General features: G+C 38.7%; 1 protein-coding gene across 1 annotated transcript; it reads left to right on the top strand.

Moving 5' to 3' along the window:
- Positions 1 to 1,001: 1,001 nt before the first annotated feature.
- On the top strand, positions 1,002 to 26,473 carry LOC127580986 (acidic mammalian chitinase-like). The gene is made up of 9 exons (XM_052035020.1): positions 1,002 to 1,200; positions 2,573 to 2,629; positions 4,352 to 4,517; positions 7,984 to 8,108; positions 10,095 to 10,218; positions 10,340 to 10,522; positions 17,813 to 17,929; positions 19,737 to 19,872; positions 25,259 to 26,473. Exons 1-9 carry the CDS (start codon positions 1,064 to 1,066, stop codon positions 25,336 to 25,338), a joined length of 1,125 nt encoding a protein of 374 aa, XP_051890980.1. The 5' UTR covers positions 1,002 to 1,063; the 3' UTR covers positions 25,339 to 26,473.
- Positions 26,474 to 27,328: the final 855 nt, after the last annotated feature.

Raw genomic sequence — 27,328 nt, 5'->3', positions numbered from 1 at the left:
CATATTTCAGATTTATGACCTTTCATCAGAATTTGTCTAATCTTTCCTCATGGCCACAAACTTTCCATAAGCCTGGAAATCTCTGAGACTCACCATTGCAATCACATTATTCTTTTAATGTCGTGAAATATTATAGTTGGCGGTGACAGAAATCCCCTTTACATAGAATTATAGTTAAAGTTACCATCTTGAAATAAACAATGTCACAATTAGTTTATGCAAGCAGTAGTGCCATCCCACAAATTCTGCCTTCTCTAACTTCTTCCATGGTTAATTCATTTGAGAATTGGTGATGTTTTGTGTTCCTCTCACTTTGGCCTTTTGTGCATTCTTCCGTTGCTTCATTCAACTACTGAGATGTGCCTTCAGCCATCTAAATCCCTTTTTTTTGCGTAAATCCTTCCACTTCTCCTTCGGAGAGTTTCTTTAAAACCTATTCCTTTGATCAAACCCCTTCCAGTATTTGGCTCAGCATCCATTAAGTCTTGCATTATTTAAAGTGATAAGCTGTTGTCGTAACGTTTCATTCTGAATTGGAGAAATCTAAACAAAATACATTTTCTGATTATTTTTCCTTTTTATTCCAGTAGGATTCATATTATCTCAGTTGCAGCTGGGTAAGTCACAATATTGCTGGCAAATGCAAGACTTGTTACTGCTTATTTTCGTATCTCAATAGTCCATTTTCTTAAAAAGTTGTGAATGAGTAAACAGTAAACTCATAAGAATCTGCATGTTGAACATGTGTTTAGATTTTTAAGGGAACATTCTAAAAAAAAGTGAGCCTTGTTTTAAAAGATTTCTATTTCCTTCATCAAAAATTAAATGGCTATGTTTTAGAGAAGTAAACCTTAGTAAGATTTTAAATATTTGCCACGCAGAAGACAGATTTGCGCTAAATACTGGTGTTGCTTTTGCTTTCAAATGCTTAAATATTATGCTGAATATTTATTCTTCAATAATTACAAATTTTGATTTAAAAATTTCTATTTTAGGCAGTAATTTCAAGATTGTCTGTTATTTCTCAAACTGGGCACAGTACAGACCTGGAATTGGTCGTTATATGCCTGAACAAGTTGATCCTTTTCTGTGCACCCATCTGATTTACGCATTTGCCGGCATGGGTGAAAACCATAAACTTACTACTTACGAGTGGAATGATGAAGTTCTTTACAAATCATTCAATAATCTCAAAACAAAGTGAGTAAAGATGCCTTCCTCGTAAGTTCTTTTCCCACATTAAAAGTTGCAAATCATGGCTTTTCTCCCATACAGAATCTTTTCTTCTATCCTTCCACCCTCCCCTCTTAAATTTTTTCCCCTGTTTTCAAAGTACGGATGAAAGTGCTGTTTAACATAGAACATATCACCAAGTTTTCTGGCTCTCAAGAATGGGTTCACAGTTATGCATGAATTTGAAGTGTTGCCCAAAAGTTATCTTGGGCATTGTCCCCAATGTTAATTTGGATAAGCACAGATATAATGATCATTGGGAAAGCTGGAAGTATGTTCAACACATCTGGCAGTAACTTTTTACCTTGCCTACTTTTTTATTACTAATTGGGAAGTAGATCTCATGAAGACTGCATGTTACAATTTCAGTTTTTATAGGGTTAATCTAGAGGTGAACCAAATTTGAAATTTAAAAGAATTCAAGAGAAGCCATCAATGGATTTGAGTTATTCAGAAACTCTGCAAATGTGCTATGTTTTTTCATGTGCTGTTGGGGTCAAGAGAAGTGAGACAGATGTACCATTCAGAAGGGGAAAATATGTGGCAAAAACAAAGATGTGATGGGATGTTGAGCAGGAGAGTACAGCAACTATGCTACTCCTCCCCATAATCTTGTAATTGCATGCACCCTCCCTCACCCTTATTCACCCCCTCCCTCACCAACACCAACAACTCCATACAACTCCATTGCCTGCTGACAATTAGCTGCACTCTGTTCCAACCTTCAGCCTTCCCCAATTCCCAAGCCTTTTTTACTTGTGGCATCCAGAAATGACCCTAGACCTTCTATGTGTGTTTTGTTCAGGCACAATACTTAAGGATTCAGTGATGCCTGATACTTTGAGACTTGGTGGTACTCAGCTGCTACATGACATGTTCACAACAAAATAGTGGTTGGTTGATCCCACATTGACCAATTAAATGTCATTACAGGCACCAGTAAGTTTCTAGACCAAATATTCCATCACTGGAATAAGTGCATGGATGTAATCATTCCCAGATGCAGAATATTGGAAGTCGGTTATTGAAGAACATCTCTTTGATCCCTTTTCCTTGAAAACAATCCAAAATAGCTGTTTTTCAGCCAAAATATTGTAAAGAAATAATTGAATGTAGACTTGGAATAACAAGCCTTGGTTTCACCAAGTATAATTCATTAAAGGTGGAAGATCAAGTTTGAAGGTTGTCCCAGATAATCTCATGACCACAAACAATTGTCAATTATATTCCAAAGGTATTATACAGTTTTTAACCACTGAAGCTAGCCTTCATATACAAAATTGTACAATTTAATTTGGTTGTTAAAATGGCACCAAAAAAATTGCTTTATTGCTTGAAGGAATCTCCAGTTGAAGACACTGCTGGCACTTGGAGGATGGAATTTTGGTTCTGTACGGTAAGTGTGTGTTTATGCATATTAACTAAATATATAGATGTCAAGTATTCATAATGTTTCCCTGTAAAAGATGGTTAAATTTATACTATTAGAGAGACCAAAGTCACTGACGGAGCTGGCTGGGTCAGAGAACCAGAGGTCTGACAGTCTTAAAAGTAGGACTTCTTCAATGTATTGAGGAAAACTTGGTTACTACTATTTTCTTGCTGACTTCCTTGTCCAGTGCATCTACTGGAGACTAATCTTGCTTTTCCCTTTTCTCCTCAACTAGTGCTGACCTTGTAGGATTCAGAAGGGCTTGACAGTGAGAATGCTGTGGGTTTCTGTTTAAACTTTGCTGGAGAATCTGGAAAATATGGGGTCTAGTCTTTGAATAAAGGGTAGGACTTAAAGAGCTTCACTCAGAGACTTATACTACTGGCCAGCCTCTACTTCCCTACATTCCACAACCTAAGTTCTTCCAAAACTTCTGCCCATTACCCCTGTGCTTGCTAACATGTATTAAACATTGCTGCAATTTTAAAACCTAATCTTCATTTTCTAGTCAAATCCTTCAATCATCCTTTCCTATGAAATCCTCTAAAATATCTGCATTCCTTCAGTTCTAGCCTTTTAATCGCTTCCAAATTTAATCACTGCGCTATTGATGAATGTGCATCCAACGCCAAGAATGCAGGCCAAGAATTCTCTTTCCAAATCCCACCACCTCCTTATGTCCCTGTACTCTTTCAAAATGCTCCTTAAGATCTGCTGTTTGGTCAAGCTTTTTTTGATTCTTCATCCTTAAAGCATTATTTGAGTACGGGTTATTATTATCAAATAGTTAGTTTGCTGGGTGAGCGAGAAATAACACTAGTAACTATAAATTTAAATTTTATTTACAGTGTGGTAACAGGCCCTTCCGGCCCAATGAGTCCGCGCAGCCCATTTTAAACCCAAATTAACCTACCTGTACGTCTTTTAGAATGTGGGAGGAAAGCGGAGTACCCGGAGGAAACCCATGCAGACACGGGAGAACGTACAAACTCCTTACAGACAGCGACAGGAATCGAACCCCGATTGCAGGCCCTGTAATAGCATCACGCTAACCACTACACTACCGTGCCGCCCCAAGCAAAGGTGCAGCTGGGAATCCTGAAGGCGATTTCTGATTCATCCATGACCTTATTCCAGCAGGATAAAATTTTAAAAACGAAGAAATGGAGTCCAATTGCTCAATGCTGACATTATCGAATATCCTTTCTGAAATATTGATGTGGAGGGTAGATGTGATTAAAATCAAGGCTATTGATGCCATCATTGCACTCCATTTCCCATTCTTTATCTGAACAGACCAGCTGACTCAGGATAGATCTGGGGCTAACTATGGAATCTTTCTGATTTATATTTTTAGTGTCATGTTATTTACTCAGTGACACTGTGGGACCTAACTTCACAAGTATGTTTAACATCAATAACAATTTCTTAAGGACCATTGAGTTGAGTACTATTAAATTTAAAAATTGATATTTCTTACTTAATCGGCATTTATGTCTACATCAAAATGTTGACAATGTTTTTATCCACTGTATGCACTTTTCCTGGAAAATATGTAATTTCATTCCATTTCATGATCAAGCATATCACCAACATACAGTTTGATGTTTAGATTGTTACAAATATCAATGAAGTAACTCAGCCAGTTCTTTTAATTTCCTCCTACTGCTCTGGTTTCTCCTTCAGCTATAATAGCATGGTGTCTACTTCTGTAAATAGAGCAACATTCATCACTTCTGTGATTACTTTTCTGAGGACGCACCAATTTGATGGTTTTGATCTGGATTGGGAGTATCCAGGTTCTGAAGGAAACCCACCCCAAAACAAACAACGTTTCACAGCATTGTTAAAGGTAAATAAAACAGTATTCAAATTAAATTATGTTAGTTGAGCTGTGCCACTTTTGTATTTTCATTTTCAGATGAAATTATTGTAAAGGAATTTATTATTTTGGTAAATGTCTCTGATTTGTTTGTACCAAGTAATACAATTTGGGAAGTCAAATTCTGGTAGGACATATAGAGTAAATGGTAGGGACCTTAGGAGCATTGGCAAGTGCATAACTAGGAAGGTGGTGGCACAGGTGGATAGGGTAGTGAAGAAGGCACTTGGTATGGTTGGTTTCCTAGGTGAGGGCATAAGAGTATAAGATTTGAGACATGGTGTTGCAGCTGTACAACACATTGGTTAGATTGCACTTGGAATATTGTGTTCAGTTCTAGTTGCCACACTAATGGAAGGATGTGGTAACAATAGAGAAGGTGCAGAAGGGATTCACCAGGGTGTTGCTTGGAACGGAAGGCTTTAGGAGAGATTGGTTAGGCTAGTTTTATTCTCACTGGCAGGTAGGAGGCTGAGGGGTGACTTTATAGAGGTTATGAAATTATGAGGAGCATAGATAGGGTGTATAGTCAGACTCTTTTTCCCAGAGCAGGCAAATCTTGAACTACAGGGCACAGGTTTAAGGTGACAGAGGAGACATTTAAAGGAGATCCAAGGGGTAAATTTTTCACACAGAGGGTCGTGGTTATTTGGAGTGATCTGCCAAAGGAGGTGGTAGAGGGAGATACATTCACATTTAAAAGACATTTGGACAGGTACTTAGATAGGAAAAGCATAGAGGGATACTTGCCTAATGCAGGAAAGTGGCATTAGCAATAGATAGGCATCACAGACGGCATAGATGAAGTGGACCATTTCTGTGCTGTACGATTCTATGATACAAGGATAAACACAGTGGTATGGTTGGTGTTATAGTGACATCATTCCATCAAATTTAGATGGTGACTTTAAGGTTCCAATGCATTTTGTTTCATTATTGAACTAAATTTACACTAAATTGAAGGAAATTCCAGAAAGCTGGGTAGAAGATTGATCAAATTACTAGGCTTTAAGGGAGAATCAAAGGAAGAAATAGTTGTTGAAAGGGGAAAGGATTTAGGAAGGGAATTTCAGAGTTCATGGTCTTGACAGCTGAAGGCACAGCCACAAGTGGAGGAGAGATTAAATCTGGGATGATGTAAAAGCCAGAATAGGAGGAGCATGGATAATCCTGGAGGGTTTAGGGATAGAGGAGGTTACAAAGTTAGGCAGGGGAAGACCATGAAGGGATTTGAAAACAAGGGTGAAAGTTAAATTCTTCTTCTGCAGGAACCACTGTGGGTCAGCCAACATAAGATAATAGATGAATAAGACTTTGTGTTAGTTAGGACAAAGGCAGCAGAATTTTGATGACTTCAGGTTAACAAAACAGGAGGAACACTAGCCAGGAGTGCATCGAAAGTCAAGCCACAAGATAGTAATGGAATGGATGAGATTTTAGCAGCAGGCAAGCTGAAAGAGGGAAATCGGGCAATGTTAGAAATAGGTGGTAGAAATAAGCAATGTTAATATTGGAGCAGGTATATGGTTGGAAGCTCACCTTGGGGTCAGATGTGATAATAAGATTACAAATAGTCTATTTTAGGTTTCCATCATCTGCTTTTTTTTTGTTGTTACAAATAGTCTTGTTTGCTTTCAAACAGAAGTGAGAGAGAAGAATGAAGTTGGTGGCTAAGGAATAGAGATTTAAATAGGGACCAAAGCTAGGAGTTGGGTCTTCCCAATATTTAATTGGAAGAAATTTCTGTTTGTCCTGCAGTGTGTCTGACAAACATCCTAACAACTTAAAGATGCTGGGGGGGTGGGGGGGGGGGTCAGTAGAATTGATGATGAGGTTTAGATACAGTAGTTGTCATCAATTTGCATGTAGAAACTGATGCTATGATTTCAGATGATGTTGCCAGGGGCAGTGTGTGGATGAGATACAAGATGGAGCAAGGGGATAGATTTTAGGGGTGCACCAGAGGTAATGATATTTGTAGTTGCTACTAATATTTTTAAGTTTGTTAGCCAGCAGCCAGACTTGCTTTGTAACTATTGATATATTCGAAGAGGGTAGTTAATTTATGAATCTATTTAATTTATCAGTATAACAAAGTACTGTTCTTTCTTTCTTTTTCAATCTTTTTATTGAATTTCAAATTAATTCAAATTAAGATACATGACATTAATGATTATACATATGGTGCGAAGAGATCGGGATAACAATAATAATAGTTAATATATATACACACGAGGAGTAAAGTATATAATCCGGACCTCCTGCTCTCTTGCTAAGTGAACATGATACAAGAAAAAATTGAAAAGAAATTTAATTATATGAAAAGAGAACCCCCAAATCAAAAAAAAATTAATAAACAAAAGCAAACCAAAAACTTCAAACAAAAAACTGGACTGATATTTCTTTGGTTAAAAAAAAATTACTGTGTCGGTAGCTCCACTCCTTTATATTCAAAGGTTATTGAAAGGGATTTGAAAAAGGTCTGCTTATATCATATGGAAATACTGAATAAATGGACTCGAAACTTACTCAAGTTTAAGCGAAGGATCAACAGTACCACTCCTAATTTTTTCTAAGTTTAAACATCGTTATAGTTTGAGAAAACCATTGAAATGTGGTAGGAGGTATAGGATCCTTCCACTTAAATTGAATGGATCTCTTGGCCATTAACGTAACAAAAGCAATCATACGACAAGCAGAAGTGGATAAATGGCCAGAATCCATCATTGGTAACCCAAAAATTGCAATAATAGGATGGGGTTGTAAATCAATATTAAATACAGTTGAAAACTGTCTTTCCAATATTTTTCCAAAAGAGGACAGGACCAAAACATGTGTCAGGGAAGCCACCTCCAAATTACATCTGTCACGTATGGGATTTATATGGTGATAAAAATGGGTTAACTTGTCCTTAGACATATGGGTCCTGTGAACAAAGTATTGTTAAAATAGGTAAAATAACGTAATAATTAATTTGCAGTGGAATTTGAAGGGTCTGATCTTGGGTCCAAATTTAACATGGACTGCATGGTGATATATGATTAACTCAATGAGATTTTCAAGTGAGGACTAGGCCATTTTATCTTGCTGGGCTTCATTTAATATGTTTGCACTGTGTCCCATCAAAAGCCAAGGAAAATCTTTGGACCAATATTTCTTCTTCTGGGCACTATTTCCCATCAGGTTTTAACTGTGGTTTTGCAGGACTGATGACATAATTGGATTGCAATTTCTGAATATTAAATTTGCCTTCACCAGTTTCAGGTGACCTGGGTTAAATGCTGCTGCATTACTATTGGAAGTTTGAAGGGGCAGAGGCTGGATAGAGGGTTAGATATAACTTTGGAGCTACAATTATCTAACCTGTGATCCCTGTAAACATCTGCTCAGATCATGGGACCATATTATTATCCATTCCGTTACCTTTACCCCCCAGGAAATGAAAACTGCTTTTGTAAGAGAAGCAAGAAGAACAGGAAAATCTAGATTGCTGCTTTCAGCTGCTGTGGCTGCTGGTAAAAGCAACATCGATGCTAGTTATGAAGTGGATAAAATTGCTAAGTAAGTATAAATTTTAAGTGCAGACACTTTTGTGTTGTACAGTTCTTTTCTGCAATTTTGGGCCAAGGCCAAGGAAACAGGGCATAAGTGAGAAGAGTTTAGTTCATGAATAGTAGAGTTAACTCTGCCTTCATCACTTTGCTGATGATTAAGATTAAGTTGGTGAAGTGATGATGAGGCAGATTGAATTTATTCAGCTTTTTTGTGAATAGAGGACACTTTGGGCAGTTTTTGACCGTCTGCTAGATGCCAGTGTTGTTGCAAACTGGAACAGCTTAGCTGGAGGTACAGCTGCTTTTATAGCGCTAGTCTTCAGGATGATACATGGAATCTTGTATCCAATGAATTCAAGCAGTTATTGATGTCACATAGAATACTGGTGGAATGGAGAGAACATCAGTGATAACCAAGGTAAATCATTTTCTTGGCACTTCTGGAAGAAGAATGGTATGAATACTCAACCTTTACACTCGCATGCTGGACTCTCATCACTGTCAGGAAAGTTCATGGAGCCATTTTGTCTGACCTTGGAGCTTTGATCTGAACTATTGATTATAGAATGGCATAGCTGTGTCTAAAGTATGTTGCCTCTTCTAGTTAGCATGCCTGTAGTCCTGTGTTATAGCTTCAGGTCAACATCTCATGTTTGGGAAGCAGTCTCTGCCAGCAGGCAGCAGGACTTAGACAGCATTCAAGCGTGGGCTGATAAGTGACAAGTAACATTTGTGCCACACAGATTCCAGGTACAATGATCTTCAACAAGAGAGAATCTAAGTATATCCCCAAAAAAGTAAATAATCCCCGGGGTAGTTACCCAGGGTAATTTTTCCCAGGGTAGAAATGTCAAACATCAGATGGGGGAAATTTAAAGGCAATGTGAGGGGCAAGTATTTTACGCAGAGTGGTAGGTATCTGGAATGGGTTACCGGGGTAGTAGTGGAAGCAAACAGTTTGGTGGAATTTAAGAGGCTTTTAGATATACATGAATATGAAGGGAGTGGAGGAATACGGATGGACATTTAGTATAGATTGGCATCAAAATCAGCACAACATTGTGAGCTGAATGGCCTGTAGAATGCTGTACTGTTCTATGTAATTAAAAACCTAGTTCATTGAGAGTTTAGAATGGAAATAAATGTTGTCCAACTTGGTTGGCTGCATTTGCTCTGAAGCACAGGTTGTCAGTTATATAGTTGGAATATTGTCTGGTCCTTCTGTTGGGCTCTGATACACCACAAATGTTGATAAAGGAATGTGGGACATTGGTTGGCAGGTATGATTCTGTGTGACTGACTTTATTAGGCTGTAGCTTAACTGTTCTGTAGAACCGTTTTCCCAGTGTTTTCATCCAAGCTTAAATCCTCTGGTATTATTGAGGAGAACTTGGTAACATCAATTGGATGTGTCTTTGCCTTAGTGAAGTCCAGTTCCTTATTTAGTGCTAGGTGGACCTTCACTCCTTATTCTTACTGAATTCTGTTACAGTTGTTTTGTACAGTAGAGTGGTTTACTGGGGTACTTCAGAATAAGCCACATTGCTCAGAGTCACATATAGGTTAAACCAGATAAGTAGGAATGATTAAGTGAACTAATTGGGTTTTTACAACAAATGGATGGCCTCATGGTTAACATTATTGATAATAGCTTTTTAAATCTAGATTTACTTAATTAACTGAATTAAAGTTCCTCACCTTGCATGGTTGGTCTTGAACTCTGTCACCAGGTCATTAGTCCAGGACTCTGGATTACTAGTCTAATATGAAAATGCAATTATTATGATTGTGTACATTTTAAATTCTAATTTACTGCCTTGAGCAGATTTCATGTTATATCCTTAAACAGAAACTGGTTTTCAACAACCAGGAGAAATTATTCAATATTATATGTACACAGATTATGCATTGTTATATATAAATGCATGATTTTATCAGCCACGTAAATCAGTATTGCTATTAATTATCATTTATTACATTTTCACTTTTTTAGACTTCTGGACTTTATAAGTGTGATGACTTATGATTACAATGGTGCCTGGAACTCTTTCACTGGACACAACAGCCCTTTGTTTCGTGGAAGTTCTGATCATGGTGACTCTGTGTATTTTAATACAGTATGTTTACAAATTTCCATTGTGTATGGCCATAGCGATGTCATATTCTCGTTCTTGGATATTTGAATCATTCTTTGAATAGCTTGAAAATGTGTTTAATTTTCCGTGTACTCATTTGCAGGAATTTTCTGTTAAATATTATCAAAGCAAAGGTGCACCAGCAAGAAAACTGCTAGTTGGAATCGCAGCCTATGGACGAAGCTTTAAGCTTAGTTCTAATGATTCAAGTGTAGGTGCTCCAGCATCTGGTCCTGGACCACCAGGTGCATACACAAGAGAAGAAGGTATCTTGGCAAATTATGAGGTGATTAGACTTGAGTACATTTTTAGTTGAGCAAGTTTACATTAAATCAAATTGGAAATTGCACAGTAAGTTGTTTACTTTATCTGTGTGTAAGCCCATGGCATGAGTTTGTACGTTCTCCCCTTATCTGCGTGGGTTTCCTCCAGGTGCTCCGGTTTCCTCCCACATTCCAAAGACGTATGGGTTAGGAAGTTGTGGGCATGCTATGTTGGCGCCAGAAGCATGGCGACACTTGTGGGCTGCCCCCAAGAACACTATGCAAAAAATGCATTTCACTGTGTGTTTCAATGTACATGTGACTAATAAAGATCTTATCATCTATCAATAGCATACAACCATTTTGAATGCCGTAGGCTTGGAAAAGGCTTTCTTGGATATTGGCAAATTCAATAATAGGTCAGCTCTTTAAAAAAAACAGCATACTGAAGAGTTGAAGGTTTTGCTGGAGATGATGTATCAGAAACGTGTAGTCCCATCTCTGGCAGGAGGCTCTCTTCTAGTAAAATCATAGTTGCAAGCTCTGAAGAGGGGCATTATTATCTACTCAATTGAATTGATAAGATATTCATTTAAGGCTGCATACAAAGAAACCTACAAGGACCGAAAATGTTGTCAAAGTAAATTATTTCTTGCTCTCATTTCTCGAGGTCATCAACCATGGCACTAGGCTAACTCTGGCCCATCAGTTCACAATGCACAAAGATTAGACCAGTGACAAAATGCTATCTTTGTAGACAGAGGAAGATTCAATATGTTTAAACTTGAAAGTATTGGATGTATGAAAGTCTCATGCTGTGGCAAACTCTGCTTTTAAAAAAACTTGCTGAACACAGATGTTTTGAGCAGTAAATGGCACAACTGCTTCAGCCTATCTTGGATAGCAAAGATAAAAAAAAGTTTACAGTTTTCATCCCAGAAATGTCTGAAGTGTCCTTCTTCTTCAGGAAATGTGGCTTCCCCTCTACCATAGTTGATGGAGCCCTCATGTGCATTTCCTTGATTTCCCACACGTTTGCTCTCCTCTCCCCAGACTGAATGGAGATGGTTCCTCTGGTCCTCCTCTTTCACTCTATATGCCTGTACATCCAACATATCATCCAATACGACTTCCACCAGCTCCAATGGGATCTGATAAAACAACAATTGGTGCTCGTTTCTTCAAGAGTAATTTCAGCTTTTCACCAGTTAATATGGGATCATGCATGATGATTGAAAGACAATCCCTCCAGAATGAGGTACAAACAGAAAACACTAGAATCACTCAACAGGTCAGGCAGCATCTGTGAAGAGAGGAACAGCTAATATTTCAGATTTACGGTCCTTTGTTAGAACTAGGAAAATTTAGAAAATTGATATTTTAAATCACTTCTGTGAAGAGAGCAATGGAAATGTCCGCGATGGGGTAGAGACCAAGAAAAAAAAGATGGCACAGTGATGTTGGCTTGGAGGGTGGTGAATGGCAGCTAATCTGTTTGGAGGAGGTGCAGATGGAGAGTAAACAGAGGAGAGAGGAAAATCAGGATATAAATTAAAGGGAAATGCAAGAAAAGCCCAGGAAGTCAGGCAACATCTATGGAAAAGGAAAAATATAACAGTACAAGTTGATGATCAGAATCAGAGTTTGAAAAGGAAAACTGCAGATCACGGGAAGGAAATAGGTAAATGGGCAGTATTTCCTATCTTACGGCTCATATGGTAGTGGAGATGGAAGAGTGAATGAGGAAGTTGTGGAGGGAACAGTCTCTTCGGAATAGTGAAAAGGGAGGGGAGAGGAAAATGTGCCTCCTGGTGGCATCTTGGTAAAGGCAGCTGTTGAATGTGGAGTCGGTGGGTTGAAGGTGATGGGAGGTCTATCCTTGCTCTAGTTGGGAAAGAACTGAAGTGCAGGAAATGGAACAATAGTGTTTGAGCCCTTTCAATTATGCTAGAGGCGAAGCCACAGAAAAAGACATTTCAGAAATATTTGTATGGCGCCTGTTGTCAACAAAACAAGTATGCTGGAGGAACTGGAAGAATGGATGCAGGATGGGGAGAAGGTTAGTACAGATGGCTGTGGGAGTCAATTGGCTTGTAACTGCTAACATCCCATGAGAATGAGATAGAGAACTCAAGAAAGGACCAGAGCCAGAGATGGATATGTGAAATTGAGAGCAGTGTGGAACTTGGCAGCAAAGGTTTTGAAACCTTCAAGTTCCATACAGGTATGTAAAATAGCACCAATACTGTCATCCATGTACTGGAAAAAGAGGTCGTGGAGGGGATCTGAGTAGGACTGAATCAAGGTCTACATAACCTATCCTACAAAGATACAAGTATAACTAGGAGACAAAATAGACTGCAGATGCTGGAATCTGGAGCAAAAATTAAACTGCTGAAGGAACTCAGCAGCTCAAACAGCATCTGTGGAGGCAAAAGGATGGTTGACATTTCGGATCATGACTGCATCAGGACTCAAGAGTGCAAAGGGAAGATAGTTCATAGAAGTGAGAGGGAGGGGCTTGTAGGTGATAGATGAAACCAGATTTGGGGGAGGGGGGGGTGAGGGGGATGATGGGCAGATGGAGCAAGATGGGGGCTGAGACAGAGGCTGGTGAGTGATAGGTGGAAGCATTAGAAAAGAAAATTTTAGGCAAATGGAGCCAGATAAATCTTAGGATGTTGTGAGAAGCAAGGGAAGACATTTCTAGGGCTCCAGTAGATATTTTTGTATCTTCCTTAGCAATGGGTGAAGTATCAGGAGACTGGAGGATGGCTAATGTTGTGCCTTTAGTTAAGAAGGGCTGCCAGGACAAGCTAGGGAACTACAGAAGGTGAGCTTAAATTCACTGGTGGTTAAAATACTGGAGGGGATTCTGAGAGACAGAATCTATCTGCATTTGGAAAAGGAAGGCTTGATTAGAGATTGCATGACTTTGTGCATGGAAAATCATGTCTCATGAATTTGAGTTTTTTTTGAAGAAGTGACCAAGAGAATTGACGAGGGCAGGGTGGTAGATGTTGTCTACGTGGACTTTAGCAGGGCTTTTGACAAGGTCTCACATTGTCGACTAGTCTGAAGGTGAGATCACATGGCATCCAAGGTGAGCTAGCCAATTGGATACAAAATTAGCTTGGTGGAAGGAGTCAGCTGGTGGTAGTGGAGGATTGTTTTTCAAACTGGAGGCTTGTGACTAGTGGTGTGCCCCAGGCATCAGTGCTGGGTGTCCTGTTGTTTGTCGTATATTTAATGATTTTCAATGAAAATGTAGGTGGCATGATTAATAAGCTTGCAGATAGCATCAAAATTGGTGGTGTGGTGGACAGGTAAAGAAAGTTGTCTAAGGTTACAACAGGATCTAGATTAACTGGGAAAATGGGCAAAGGAATGGCAGATGGAATTTAGCTCAAACAAGTGTGAAGTGTTGCATTTTGTGAAATTAAACCATGGCAGGACTTCCTGGCCCTGAGGAGCATTGCTGGGTTGGGGTACAAGTACATAATTCCCTGAAACTGGGGACACAAGTAGACAAGGTAGTGAAGAAGGCATATGCATGCTTGCCTTCATCGGAACTGGTATGGAGTACAAAGGTTAGGACATCATATTGCAGCTGTATAGGACGTTGGTGAGACTGCATCTGGAAATATAGTGTGTGCAGGCGCCATACTAAAGGAAGGACGTGATTAAGCTAGAGAGAGTGCAGAAAAGATTCATAAGGACATTGCCGGGACTGAAAGTCTTGAGTTATAAGGAGAGACTGGATAGGCTGGGTCTGTTTTCCCTGGAGTGAAGGAGGTTGAGGGGTGACTTTATACATAAAATTATTAGAGGCGTAGATAAGGTGGATGGTCACATTTTTTCTCAGGGGAGTGGAGTCTAAATCCAGCATCTGCAGTCTATTTTGTCTCCTAGTTATACTTGTATCTTTGTAGGATAGGTTATGTAGACCTTGATTCAGTCCTACTCAGATCCCCTCCACGACCTCTTTTTCCAGTACATGGATGACAGTATTGGTGCTATTTTACATACCTGTATGGAACTTGAAGGTTTCAAAACCTTTGCTGCCAAGTTCCACACTGCTCTCAATTTCACATATCCATCTCTGGCTCTGGTCCTTTCTTGAGTTCTCTATCTCATTCTCATGGGATGTTAGCAGTTACAAGCCAATTGACTCCCACAGCCATCTGTACTAACCTTCTCCCCATCCTGCATCCATTCTTCCAGTTCCTCCAGCATACTTGTTTTGTTGACAACAGGCGCCATACAAATATTTCTGAAATGTCTTTTTCTGTGGCTTCGCCTCTAGCATAATTGAAAGGGCTCAAACACTATTGTTCCATTTCCTGCACTTCAGTTCTTTCCCAACTAGAGCAAGGATAGACCTCCCATCACCTTCAACCCACCGACTCCACATTCAACAGCTGCCTTTACCAAGATGCCACCAGGAGGCACATTTTCCTCTCCCCTCCCTTTTCACTATTCCGAAGAGACTGTTCCCTCCACAACTTCCTCATTCACTCTTCCATCTCCACTACCATATGAGCCGTAAGATAGGAAATACTGCCCATTTACCTATTTCCTTCCCGTGATCTGCAGTTTTCCTTTTCAAACTCTGATTCTGATCATCAACTTGTACTGTTATATTTTTCCTTTTCCATAGATGTTGCCTGACTTCCTGGGCTTTTCTTGCATTTCCCTTTAATTTATATCCTGATTTTCCTCTCTCCTCTGTTTACTCTCCATCTGCACCTCCTCCAAACAGATTAGCTGCCATTCACCACCCTCCAAGCCAACATCACTGTGCCATCTTTTTTTTCTTGGTCTCTACCCCATCGCGGACATTTCCATTGCTCTCTTCCATTGCTCTCTTCACAGAAGTGATTTAAAATATCAATTTTCTAAATTTTCCTAGTTCTAACAAAGGACCGTAAATCTGAAACATTAGCTGTTCCTCTCTTCACAGATGCTGCCTGACCTGTTGAGTGATTCTAGTGTTTTCTGTTTGTACCTCATTCTGGAGGGATTGTCTGTCAATCATCATGCATGATCCCATATTAACTGGTGAAAAGCTGAAATTACTCTTGAAGAAACGAGCACCAATTGTTGTTCTTGACTCAAAAGAAATTGAACTCCCAGCTGTCTTCCTTTCTATTTCCGTTCATTTCTGGTAGCTCATCCTCAAAACGAAGAACTTAGCTTTTAATTTTACATTTTTTTTAAACAATTAATGTGTTAGTTTTTTCATATTAATCATTGCATGAAACCTAATTTTTTATCAGATTCATTTTCTCTAGAGCAGATTAAATAAATGTGATGGACTCATAACAAAATTCCAGAAGCTTAATTGAAACAATTTTAACAGTAGACAAAGATTTAGAGAATCCTGAGGTGAGCTCAGAATTCAGTTTATTTGCAGACTGCCAAATCTCCAACAGAGACCATGAGCAGTACAGATGTTTTATTTTTATTAAAGTGCTTTTCGCCATTAGTGCATACTGTATGATTAATGTTTTGAAAAGGTTAGTGTTAATTTCCCTTTCCGTTAATCCTATATGTTAACTGCAGTTAATCGCTAGCCTAGTTTTTGCATTAGATCAGTCATAGTCACCATTATTGATACCAGCATTTTAATTCCAGAATGTATCTAATTAACTGAATTTAAATTTCCCAGTGGCCATTGTGGAGTTTGAACTCGTGTTTCTATAAATCAAAAAATGCTGAAAATAGCCTCTCTGAATCATCAATCTAAGCTTCTGGAGTGCTAATCAAATAATAGCCACAACCAAGGTCATCAAATTACACCATCCTGGAGCTCTCCAGCAGCACCAAGAGAGTATCTTCATTACACAGTTATCAGTTGCTCCTCGCCACTGGGTAATTCAGGATGAGCAATAGTGCTGGCCTTGCCAGGGATGCGTGCATCCTAGAATGTAAGAAATAGCACCAGGAGTAGGTCATATGGTTCCATGAGCCTGCTCCACTATTCAATATGATCATTGGCCTCATCTGCATTTTCTTGCTGATCTTATAGCCCTTAGTTCTTCTGATGTCCAAAAATAAATTTGCCTCAGCTTTGAATGTGCTTTTGTTGCAGCCCAATTGGCTTCCTGCTTTAGTTATACAGCACGGAAACAGGCCCTTAGGCCCAACTTGTCCGTGCCTACCAAAGTCTGAGCTAGTCCTACTCGCCTTCATTTGGTCCATACTCCTCTAAACCTTCCGTATCCATGAACCTGTCCAAATGTCTTTTAAACATTGTAAGTGTACTTAATAAGTAAACAACTACAACTCTCTGGGATAATGAATTTTGGAATCCTCCAGCTAAGGGAAAGATCCTTGCAGCATCTATTTTATCATGTACCTCAGAATACCTCTGCAACGGAAGCAAATTTATTTTAGAACGTCAGAAGAACTATAAGATCAGCAAGGAAACGTGGATGAGGCCAATGATCATATTGAATAGTGGAGCATGCTCATGGAACCATATGACCTACTCCTGGTGCTATTTCTTACATTCTCGGATGCATAGTCAATGAATATCTGTCATTCTTTTAAACTACAAGGAGTATAGCCCTTCCTGCCCAATTTTCTCTCCAGGATTAACCTTCACATACTTTGATTCAAAGTTATTTCATGTTACTTTGATTCAAACTGAATAAATAAAATAAACCAATATTGCATTAAAATGTTATAATTATACCCTTTTAATTTTTTTGATTCTAAAGGTACAATTGTAAGTCATTGACACCAATAATACCATCTTGCTGGTGATGTTAACTAACTACAAACTAAATAACGTTTTTTGTATTAACTCAATACTGCCACAAATGTTCATTAAATTCAAATTGTTTTTTAAAATCGAGATATATTATTGTAACATAGGAACAGAACTAGTGCAGGCTTCTGAACCTCTGGAACTTTGATGAAAAACATTGGAATCCCAAGAACATAAAGGAAATAGACGTTAATGCTATTTTCTCAAAAAAAAATTCCAGTTTTTACCTGAAGTTTCAACGTAATCAAGAAAACCCATACAGATATATACTGTCAACGAGAACTGAATTACATGAATGCACCCTTCTCCAGATATAGCCCGTCTGCCTGCCTAGGCTTCATATTGTGATCTTTACTCCCCACTTGCAACACTATTAGGAGAAAGTAATGCCAGGCATCTACTCAATTAATGAACCTGGCTCTAACAATATATTCCTTATTAGCTTTCTTGACAAAAGTATAGCCTTCAAGTCATCTTGAGTAGCTTCTGATGGATCAGCTTGTATATACTAACAATGCACCATCTTTCTCTTTAATAGATATGTGACTTTTTGAAAGGTGCAAGCAAATATTGGATTGACGATCAGAAGGTTCCATATGCAGTCAAGGATGGCATATGGCTTGGCTATGACGACATAGACAGTATTAATATCAAAGTAAAGTTAATTTATTCTCAAATTATTTTATGATATAATGTTTGTGTTAATTATAGAAAATATTCCTAATACTTTTATTGGGTAATCAGTAGTTTTTAAAATAATTCTGAATTAGTACTGACTACATGTTAGTTTCCTTGGTAGACAAGTAGCAAAGGTATTGTCTGGTATAGGCAAAAGTGAAAAGGTGAAGTGAGTCTGAAATTGAATTCCCTATATGCTGTGACTTCTTCTTAGGCTCTCCCTCACAATTGAGGCTGACTTGCATCCACTCTGTTTCTGAGGTCATTGTTGAGGCTATTGTGGAAATCACTCTTCCACAGATAGGGGAAGTAGGAGCCTGATTGGATGGGTGGGTGGATAGTTTGTGGGTTGGCTTCTGTGTACTCCCGATGCATGGACTCAAAGTTCTGGGTGCCATCCCAAATGCTCCTTTGGGATACACTGTGTAAAACTATCTCAACCAGGCCAGCTGAAGAGATCTTTGACCCAGGCACATAGGGACACCACTACTTATAGTTCACCTTCAAAGCACTGACTATCTTGACATGGAAATATACAGTTGTTGTTGGTTTTAATCAAAAGACCATAAGATAGAGGAGCAGAATTAGGCCATTTGGCCCAACGAGTCTGCTCCACCATCAGCTGATTGGTCATGGCTGATTTTATTTTTCAACCCCATTCTCCCATTTTCTCAACATAACCCTAACCTATCAATCTCTGCCTTAAATACACCAAATGACTTGGCCTGCACAGCCCTCTGTGGCAACGAATTCCACAAATTCACCACCCTTTGGCTGAAGAAATTCCTCCTCATCTCATTTTTAAAGGGACCTTCCTTTATTCTGAGGCTGTGCCCTCGGATCCCAGACTCTCCCACTAATGAAAACATCTTCACATCCATTTTATCCAGTAGGTTTCAATGAGATCCCCCCTCATCATTCATCAAGTACAGGCCCAGAGATATCAAACGCTCATTCCTGGGATCATTCTTGTGAACCTCCTCAGGACCCTCTCCAGGGCCAGCAGATCTTTGGATCCTGGAACTCCCTAACTCAGGGTCAATTAGGATGGGCAATAAATTGTGGATTTGCCTCAGAGAAGATTTCATAAAATCAATAAAACTTGAAATAAAAACAGAAAATGCTGGAAACAGCAGGTCAGGCATCATGTGTGGAATGAAACCGTTAACATTTCAGGTCTGGAAACCTTCATCAGAATTAAAATAACTGTGACCTGCTATGTGTTTCCAGCATATTGTTTTTATTTCAGATTTCCAGCATCTGCAGTATTTTTAATTTTCAGTAAATTTATTGATTCTGGAACTGAGGAGCAGGAACGCTCTTTGTGATCTCAAATTAAAGCAACTGAATTATTAAACTACATTCCCTCGGAACCATTGAAAAACCTACCAAAAACCTCCTCCCTGCTGTCAACCAGTACTCTGTTCTATTCCTGATACTGGTTGCTGTAATCATCCACAGCAACTCATGAATTTCCAAGCCAGGCCCCGATGCCTGACAACACTTAAATCAATGGCAGCTGAGCTTTGAGTCCTATAAACTAGAAGGATTTTGATGTTTACCAAGACCATTCATATTAGGAATGAACCCAAATATCTTGAGAACCACAGATCTTGTGATTTGAGCACGAATTGTACAAGTAGCTCCCCCCATCTTCTCTCACACCCCAAGGTGCGTGTAGAAGTGTCCATTCAAAAGATAAAGCAAATTTTACAGGATAATTAAATTTGTTGTACAGTACCAGTCTGGTTATGAAGAATCTAACAGTTACTTTATCTCTGTAGGCTAATTGGCTGAAGGAGAAAAGCTTTGGAGGAGCTTTAGTGTGGACACTTGATTTTGATGATGCAACTGGCCATTGCAACGAAGGTGCACATCCTGTATTGCACAGGGTGATTGGTCATCTTTCATCTATTTCAGGTCAGTATATAATTTTTGCATCTGAGTTTTTTTTTACAGTGATGTGGATAAGTAGAAAGATAGTGTTTTTTGATTTAATAGGTTTGATAGCAGTATCAGCACTCATTAAAAACTCCTGGCAATATCTTGATGGTTTACCAGCAAAATTTAAATTAGGACTAAGGCTAAATATTTGGAGAACCTCAGCACTAATTCCATAATTACCCCTCAGCCTTGCCTCTGTCACCTTATGGTTGATATAGAAGATTACATTGAAAAGTTAAAGTAAATCTTAAAAAATAAGTAATTTTGTTTTACATTCCTGCCCTGGTGGAGGAGGGGTGGACCATTTGGCAGTTCCTAAATCACTTCACACCTAAGTTGGCATGTCAAGAGCTTCCATTGGTAATATTTAAAAACCCCACTGGATTTAAGATCAGCATTGAAAAGCAGATGATGAGATCATGCAGCACCACTTGATGTGCCCACTGCTCACTGGCAGACCCTTCATGTGCAAGTTCTTTATAGGGACAATTTCCAAACAGTGAATTATACTGATACATAGTGAGTGGATACATAAGAAGCAGCAAAGTAGTTATGCTTGATGGAGACACAAGAGACTACAGATTCTGGAAACTGGAGCAACACACAAAGCGCTGGAGGAACTCGGCAGATCAGGCAGCATCTATGGAGGGAGATGGACAGTCAACATCTTGGGTTGAGACTCTTCATCTGGACTGGAAGAGGGGAGATAGCCAGTGTAAAAAGATGGAGGGAAGGGGTGGAGCAAGGTAATAATTCTTGCTGTTAATTCTTTATCAAAATTTACAATACCTAGGAAACAGGCAAATGAATTACAAAAGATCAGTATGATACAATGTGAATAAAAAGCACAAACAACTTTAGCCAATTATCTGCTGGAGCCTTTTGTCCTTTTCTTCCGTGGGAGGTTTCAGTCCTCGTTGAGATTACAGTGAAAACCTTCCTTCACTCTGTGTCAGGTCAATTAATTTTTGACAGATAGTTTTACATTTTGTTCCTTAGTTCTGGTAGGTGTGCTGTTAGACCATGATACAGCCTTACCATCAAGGATTTGATTGGCCCTTATAAGGAGCTTCTATTTATTCTTTACAGTAAATTTGAAGTGGTAGAGGCTCCCAGTGTTGTGAGGTCACTACTCTTGACCATTCGGTCAGTCAGTGACTCATTAGGATATCGGGCCACTGAAACATTAATATTATCCTGCTTCACATTATGTATGTATTCACCAGTTACATTTCACTCCAATGGGGAGCACATTTTAGCACTTGCAATGGCAATAATGGAGACCACCTGTAACCCACAACTGAATATGGAGTAGACTACTGACTTCAGGAACAATAGCAGGATCAGCGTCAGCTGACAGCATTCAAACATCAGAACAAAACCACGAAAGAGGACATTTTGAACAAAAGTATTCATTTTTCAGTGTTTGGGCACTGCTGGCAGGGCCATATTTACATCCACCCCTTGTTACCCTTTAGAAGTTAGCAGTGAACCACCTTCCAGCAAAGGTATTCTCACAATGTGTTTGGATAGGGAGTTCCTGATTTAGACCCAGTGGCAATGAAAATTCGGCAACAAGTGTGTGGCTATTCATTTGTTTTGTATGGAACAACTGAAATTTGCTTCCAAGCAGCTTTTTATCAAGTAAGTTTTTAAAACGTATACTGTTATGGCCGCAGCTTCTACTCACATGGTGATTTTAATGAAGCAAACATCCCAAGGTATTTCACAGGAATATATAAATGCCAATCCAGACAAGGCTTCATCAAAAATTGAGGTTCAAGGAGCACCTTAAAGATAGAAACAAAGGTGAAGAGATTTTTGAGGGTAATTCTGGGGCTTATTACCTTTGAAGATGAAGGCCATTGGTAGAACAATTAAAGTCAGTGGTAGTCAAAGGGCCAGGAATGCAGATATCTCAGAAGATTATAGACCACATTTTGGTCCATATTATCTTAATATATAGAAGGAATCCATTTGTCCCATTGAGTTTCTACTTGCTCATAGAGCAATGACAGCACTCTATAAATTTTCACTGTACCCTATTCTCCTTACATTCCCCTGAACTCTCCCCAAATTTTATCACTCACCTGTGCACAAGGGATAACTTAAAGTTGCCAATTAGCCCACCAGCCGCAGATCTTTGGGAATGTGGGAGGAAGTTGGAGCATCCCCCCGGGGGAACCCATGCTGTTACAGGGAGAACTTGCAAGCTCCACACAGACAGCACCAGAGATAGGACTGAACCCAGGTCACTGGAATTGTAAGTTAGCAGCACTGCTGGCTACACCACTGTGGCCCCCTTTTTAACAAAATATGGAGACAGTTGAGTGAAGTTTCACTAGGACGATCCTAGTTGTGGAGGAATTGCCTTAAAAAAAGAATGATCAAACCGGTTGGCAGTCATTAGAGTTTAGAAGACTAAGAGGCAATCTTATTGAAACATAAGAATTTTAGAGAGCTGGACAGGGTATATGAGGAGGATATTTCTTACGGGAAAGTCCAGAACCAGAGCATAAGGTCTCAGAAAAATGGAACTCCTATTTAAGACCAAGATGAAGAAGACCTTTTTCTCTCCAAGAATTGTGAGGAATTAGGAACTTTTTGTCACAGAGATCCCTGTAAGGTTGAGATTGATAGATTTCTAATCAGTAAGGGTTATGGAGACATAGTTACAAGATTAGGGGGTGGTCATGTAATACTGAAATGTGTGGGAACTTTTTGCAGAGGTTGGTGAATTTCTGCAACTCTACCCTGGAGGATTGTGGAGGCTAGATCATTGGGGATATTTAAAGAGGAAGTAGATAATTTTTTGAAAGATCGGGGAATTGAATGCTATGGGGAACTGGCCCAGAAGAGATGAGGCCTGGTACTGATAAACCAGAATCATATTAAAAGGCAGGGCAGACTTGAGGGGCCGAGTGGTCTATTACTCTTATTATGTTCAATGTAAGAAAGTTAACAGTGTTAGTGTCATCTGTGATTTACACAATGGGAGTAGTAAAGCCACGAGTGATGGCAAGATCACGGATGTGAAAACAATAATATTTTATGCAGTGGTGTAAAGCACAAAATATGGAATGCAGGATCATTTAGTGTTTGCCATTTAATGTTGTTTTCCTATTACCCCATCTCAGATCTTTTGTTCTTCCTTCTCCACCTCACCCATCCCATGTGTACTTTCCTCTACCTCTAAAACATTTATCTCTGACTAGTTCCAGTTCTGATGAAAAGGCAACAATCTAAAAAGTTAATTCTGTTTCTCTCCACCATGGACCATGAACTGCTGAGTTTTAATAAGAATGTAAGAAACAGAACCAGGAGTAGGGCTTTTGGCTCTCTCATCAATTCCAACATTCAGCAAAGGCATGGCAATCTTTCCTGTTCAACTTCATATTCCTTGATTCCCTTAATATACAAAATTCATCAATCTTTGTCTTGAACATACTCAGAAACTGAACCATCCTAGCCTTCTTGAAGAGAGAATTCCAAAGATTCACTTCCCAAGTGGGTGAAGAAATTCTTTCTCATTCCTGAATAGGCAACTTCTTTTTACACTGTGATTCCCAGCCAGGGGAAACCTCATTCCTGTATCCCCTCAACCCTATTTCAATCACATCACCTCTGTTTATCTCCCCTCGTATAACAATCAATCTGGTAAACCTTCATATAACCTCCCCTATCACAAATATATTCTTACATAGGTAGGGAGACTGAACCTCCATCTGGTGTTGCAAGTGGCATCTCACCAGACCCCTGTATAATTTTGGTAAGACATTTTTACTTGAATCCTCTTGCAGTAATGTCCCAACAAACTCTTTGCCTTGCTAATTCCTTGCTACATTTGCATGTTAACTTTAAATGATTGATGTAAAGGGACACCTAATTTGAACACTTTTCAGTTTCTCACCATTTAAAAGTACTCTGCTTTTCTACTATACCATCAAACCAGATGACTTCACATTTTTCCACATTATTTGCCAGCTGCCATGACCTTGCCCATTCACGGTCTATCAGTATCCCCTTGAAGCCTCTCTGTATTCACCTCACGAAATACACCCATTTTGATATTTTTTACACCTCATTCTCTCACCCAAATCATTGACACAGATTGTGAACAGTTGAGGTCCTAGCATTAGTTCTGTAGCACCCCACTACTTATAGCCTCCCAAACCAAAACTGACCCATTTATTCCTGTAGTTAACCAATCCTCAATCCTGAAATTTCTGTATTCATCTCAGATTTGCAACATCTGCAGCATTTTGCTTTTGTGTTACTGCATGTAGAGCTTGTTGTGGACACAGTCTAGAATATCTTCTGCTTCCGGACATCTGCTGCATGCATTCAGTTTAGTTGGAAATCAATGTCATTTGTTAATTAGTTAAGATACATGCTTTTAAGTGAAACTTTTAGTTAACTGGAGTGGTAAAAGTGAAGATAGGTAATTCATTCATTATTATTAGAGCAATTAATAATATCATTTAGATAAGATATCTTTATTAGTCGCATGTACATTGAAACACACAGTGAAATACATCTTTTGCATAGAGTGTTCTGGGGGCAGCCTACAAATGTCGCCACGCTTCTGGCACCAACATTTAACAATTAGAATTGTTTATACAGTGGCTTATAAACTGTTTTATAGTTTGGTTTCTTCAGCTTCATTAGATATACAGAAATACATATAGTAGCAATTATTGGGGTTAAATTGTTGATTTTCACTTTGACTGTCTTGCTTTTGCCACTGATTTCTTTTGTGAGCATAGTCATAATTGAAGGTTAATTGGACAAATGGTTTGTTTTCTCTGGAGTGTCAAAGGTTGAGGGGTGACCTGATAGAATATAAAATTATATTAATATAAAATGGTATATAAAATTATGAGAGATTATTTATAAAATTATGGGATATAAAATTATGGGGGTAGATAAAATCTTTTTTCTAGGGTGGAAGTATTAAATACTAAAGGGCAAAGCTTTAAGGTGAAAAGGGGAAAGTTTAAAGGAGGTTTGCAATGCAAGTTTTTTTGTTACACAGAGTGGTAGGTGCCAGGAATATGCTGCCAGGGGAAATGGAGGAAGCAGTTACAATAGCAACATTTAAGAGACATTTAGACAGACACATGAACAGACAGGGAATGGAGGGATGTAGACCATGTACAGGTAGATAGGATTATTTTGGATTGGCATCATGGTTGGCAAAGACATCGTGTTCCTGTGCTGAACTGTTCTATGTTCACCTCTGTTTTTAAGTCAGATAAAATGTCATGTTGTATAGAATTGCCAGAATAAGTGCTAGGATATTCTTCTGATTTTACATGCATAAATCAGAGTCTATATTGTGCTGTTTTTCTTGCTTTACTAGGATTGCCGTTAGGCACAACCAAATTTTTTGTGGCAGCAATGTCAATAATTATGGGAACATGCATGCCATTAGTGCTTTAACACTGAAGATTGCATTTACATTGACCTAGGAGGCCTTACTAAATGCTGCCTCTACTCAGAGATGATCTCCGATGAGTGTTGTTCTGAACATATGGTCTTTGATGAAGACTGTGGTTAAAAATGTCATTTGCAATAGTAGAATGAAAAATATAGTTGTTTGTAGTAAGAAAAATCTGATTTTTCTGTGGTATCCAGAAAACCAAGAGTGAAAGTGTTATAAGTGATCCAAAGCATAGCGAACAGAGAAAATTCATACAATTTGTCACTAGAAGATACTTCCCCCAAAATGCCTGTGTTGGAGATTTTATTTAAAATATATGTATTAGTCTCATTGGACTGTCAGTGAACAAATTCTCAAATATACTGCTGCAGAGATAAATCAGCAAAAATAAGAAACCCAAGTTAAAACAGTGGTATGAATCACAAAATGTTATCTTTAGATCGTTTCCATATAAAGAAGCTGTCATGAATGTCATTAAAATTCTTGAACTCATCTTTGTTAGGTTCTGAGGACTGATGAAATTAAGAGAATGCAAAAACAATTATTTAAATCTTACTGAATACTATCAAGCAAATAGTTTGTTTATTGGCTTTTGTCATTTAACATTTTGAGAAATAGAAATCTACAAACCACAGTATTTAACCAAAGGGTAATTTGATCAGTATTACTGTGAACCACAATGTAAATGTGTTTGAAAAGTGGCCTGAGAATCTCCATCTTACTTGGCTTTATATTAGCTGAAATACTATAAATCGGCTAGCATCTCAGAAAATTCCTATTATGGTTGTCTATACCAAAGAATATTTTTGATATATGTGCTCTTATCCATCTCCAACAGCCAGTTGGCAAAATGCTTATGAAGCCATGAATTCCAAGCTGCGTCCTTAGGAATGTTAACCTTGTAGCAGTCATAAAGTCCAAACAACCTAAACCAAAGTTTGTACACAAATAAATATCTGCAGGGTTTCATATGTGGCAAAGCCAGTTCAGTGTTTTATTACATGTATTGATGTCGCATTGTATACTGTTCTGTGAGATATTTATGACAAGGCAACTAACCTCCATTTTACATACTTCCACTTTTTGTGGTCCAGTTGCGTTAGTTAAAAAAAATAAAGATTCTGTTCAATTTCATTCTATTTCAATTTTAATACATTTATCTTAATGTGTGTGGCAGCAGGCTGTGTAAAAAGCACGAGTTTATGTAAAACATAGAATCATCGAAGCGTACAACCCAGAAACGAGCCCTTTCAGCCCACCATGCCAAACCTGATGCCTGTCGACATTATTGTCATTTGCCTGAATTAGACCTGTATACCACTATGTCTTTCCTATGCACATATCCATCCAAATGCCTTTTAAGCATTGTAAATATATATGACTTCACTACCTCCTCTGGCAGCTCATTCCAGATATTCACCACCCTTTGTTGCAAAAAAAAAATTACCCCTCAGATTTCCTTTAAATTTCTCCTCTCTCACATTAACCATGTGCCCTTCAGTTCTGGACTCCCCTGCCCTGGGGAGAAAAGATCCTATCTGTCATCCTATCTATGCCTTTCATAATTTTATAAGCCTGTATAAGGTCACCCCTCAGCCTCCTACATCCCAATAAGAATAAACCCATTCTATCCAATATCTCCTTATAACTACAGAATTATTTTCTGTATTTGTACTATAGTTAAGTTCTAAAGTACAAACACCCCACAGATGACTTGCTGGATGTCTTTTGATTTAAGTAGTGAGCTTACAGTATTATAATATGCTGAAGGAAATTCCAGTTATGAAATGGTTGCATCCAAAGCCACATCATCTAGGCCTGGCCTCTGACATGTGCCAGGTAATTTTCTGATCAATGGAGATTCAAGGAATGTTAATTTTGGAAGAACTACACATCCCTCCCTGACCTATCTTTTCTCCTACTGAAAATTTAAAATTATTTATTCTGACAAAGGGTCTCAGACCCTGGGGTGGGGGGGCTGGGTGGGTA

Source organism: Pristis pectinata, chromosome 20 (genome assembly GCF_009764475.1).
Source record: "Pristis pectinata isolate sPriPec2 chromosome 20, sPriPec2.1.pri, whole genome shotgun sequence".
Classification (NCBI taxonomy): domain Eukaryota; kingdom Metazoa; phylum Chordata; class Chondrichthyes; order Rhinopristiformes; family Pristidae; genus Pristis; species Pristis pectinata.
This window is presented reverse-complemented; position numbering and strand designations above follow the sequence as displayed.

What these genes read in the sequence shown, in the direction of transcription:
- LOC127580986 (XM_052035020.1), top strand. Translation starts at nt 1,064, where the DNA reads ATGCCTGAACAAGTTGATCCTTTTCTGTGCACCCATCTGATTTACGCA. An exon ending in TAGACAGTATTAATATCAAA is followed by an intron (nt 17,930 to 19,736) that starts GTAAAGTTAATT and finishes TTATCTCTGTAG; the next exon opens with GCTAATTGGCTGAAGGAGAA. An exon ending in TCATCTTTCATCTATTTCAG is followed by an intron (nt 19,873 to 25,258) that starts GTCAGTATATAA and finishes TTGCTTTACTAG; the next exon opens with GATTGCCGTTAGGCACAACC.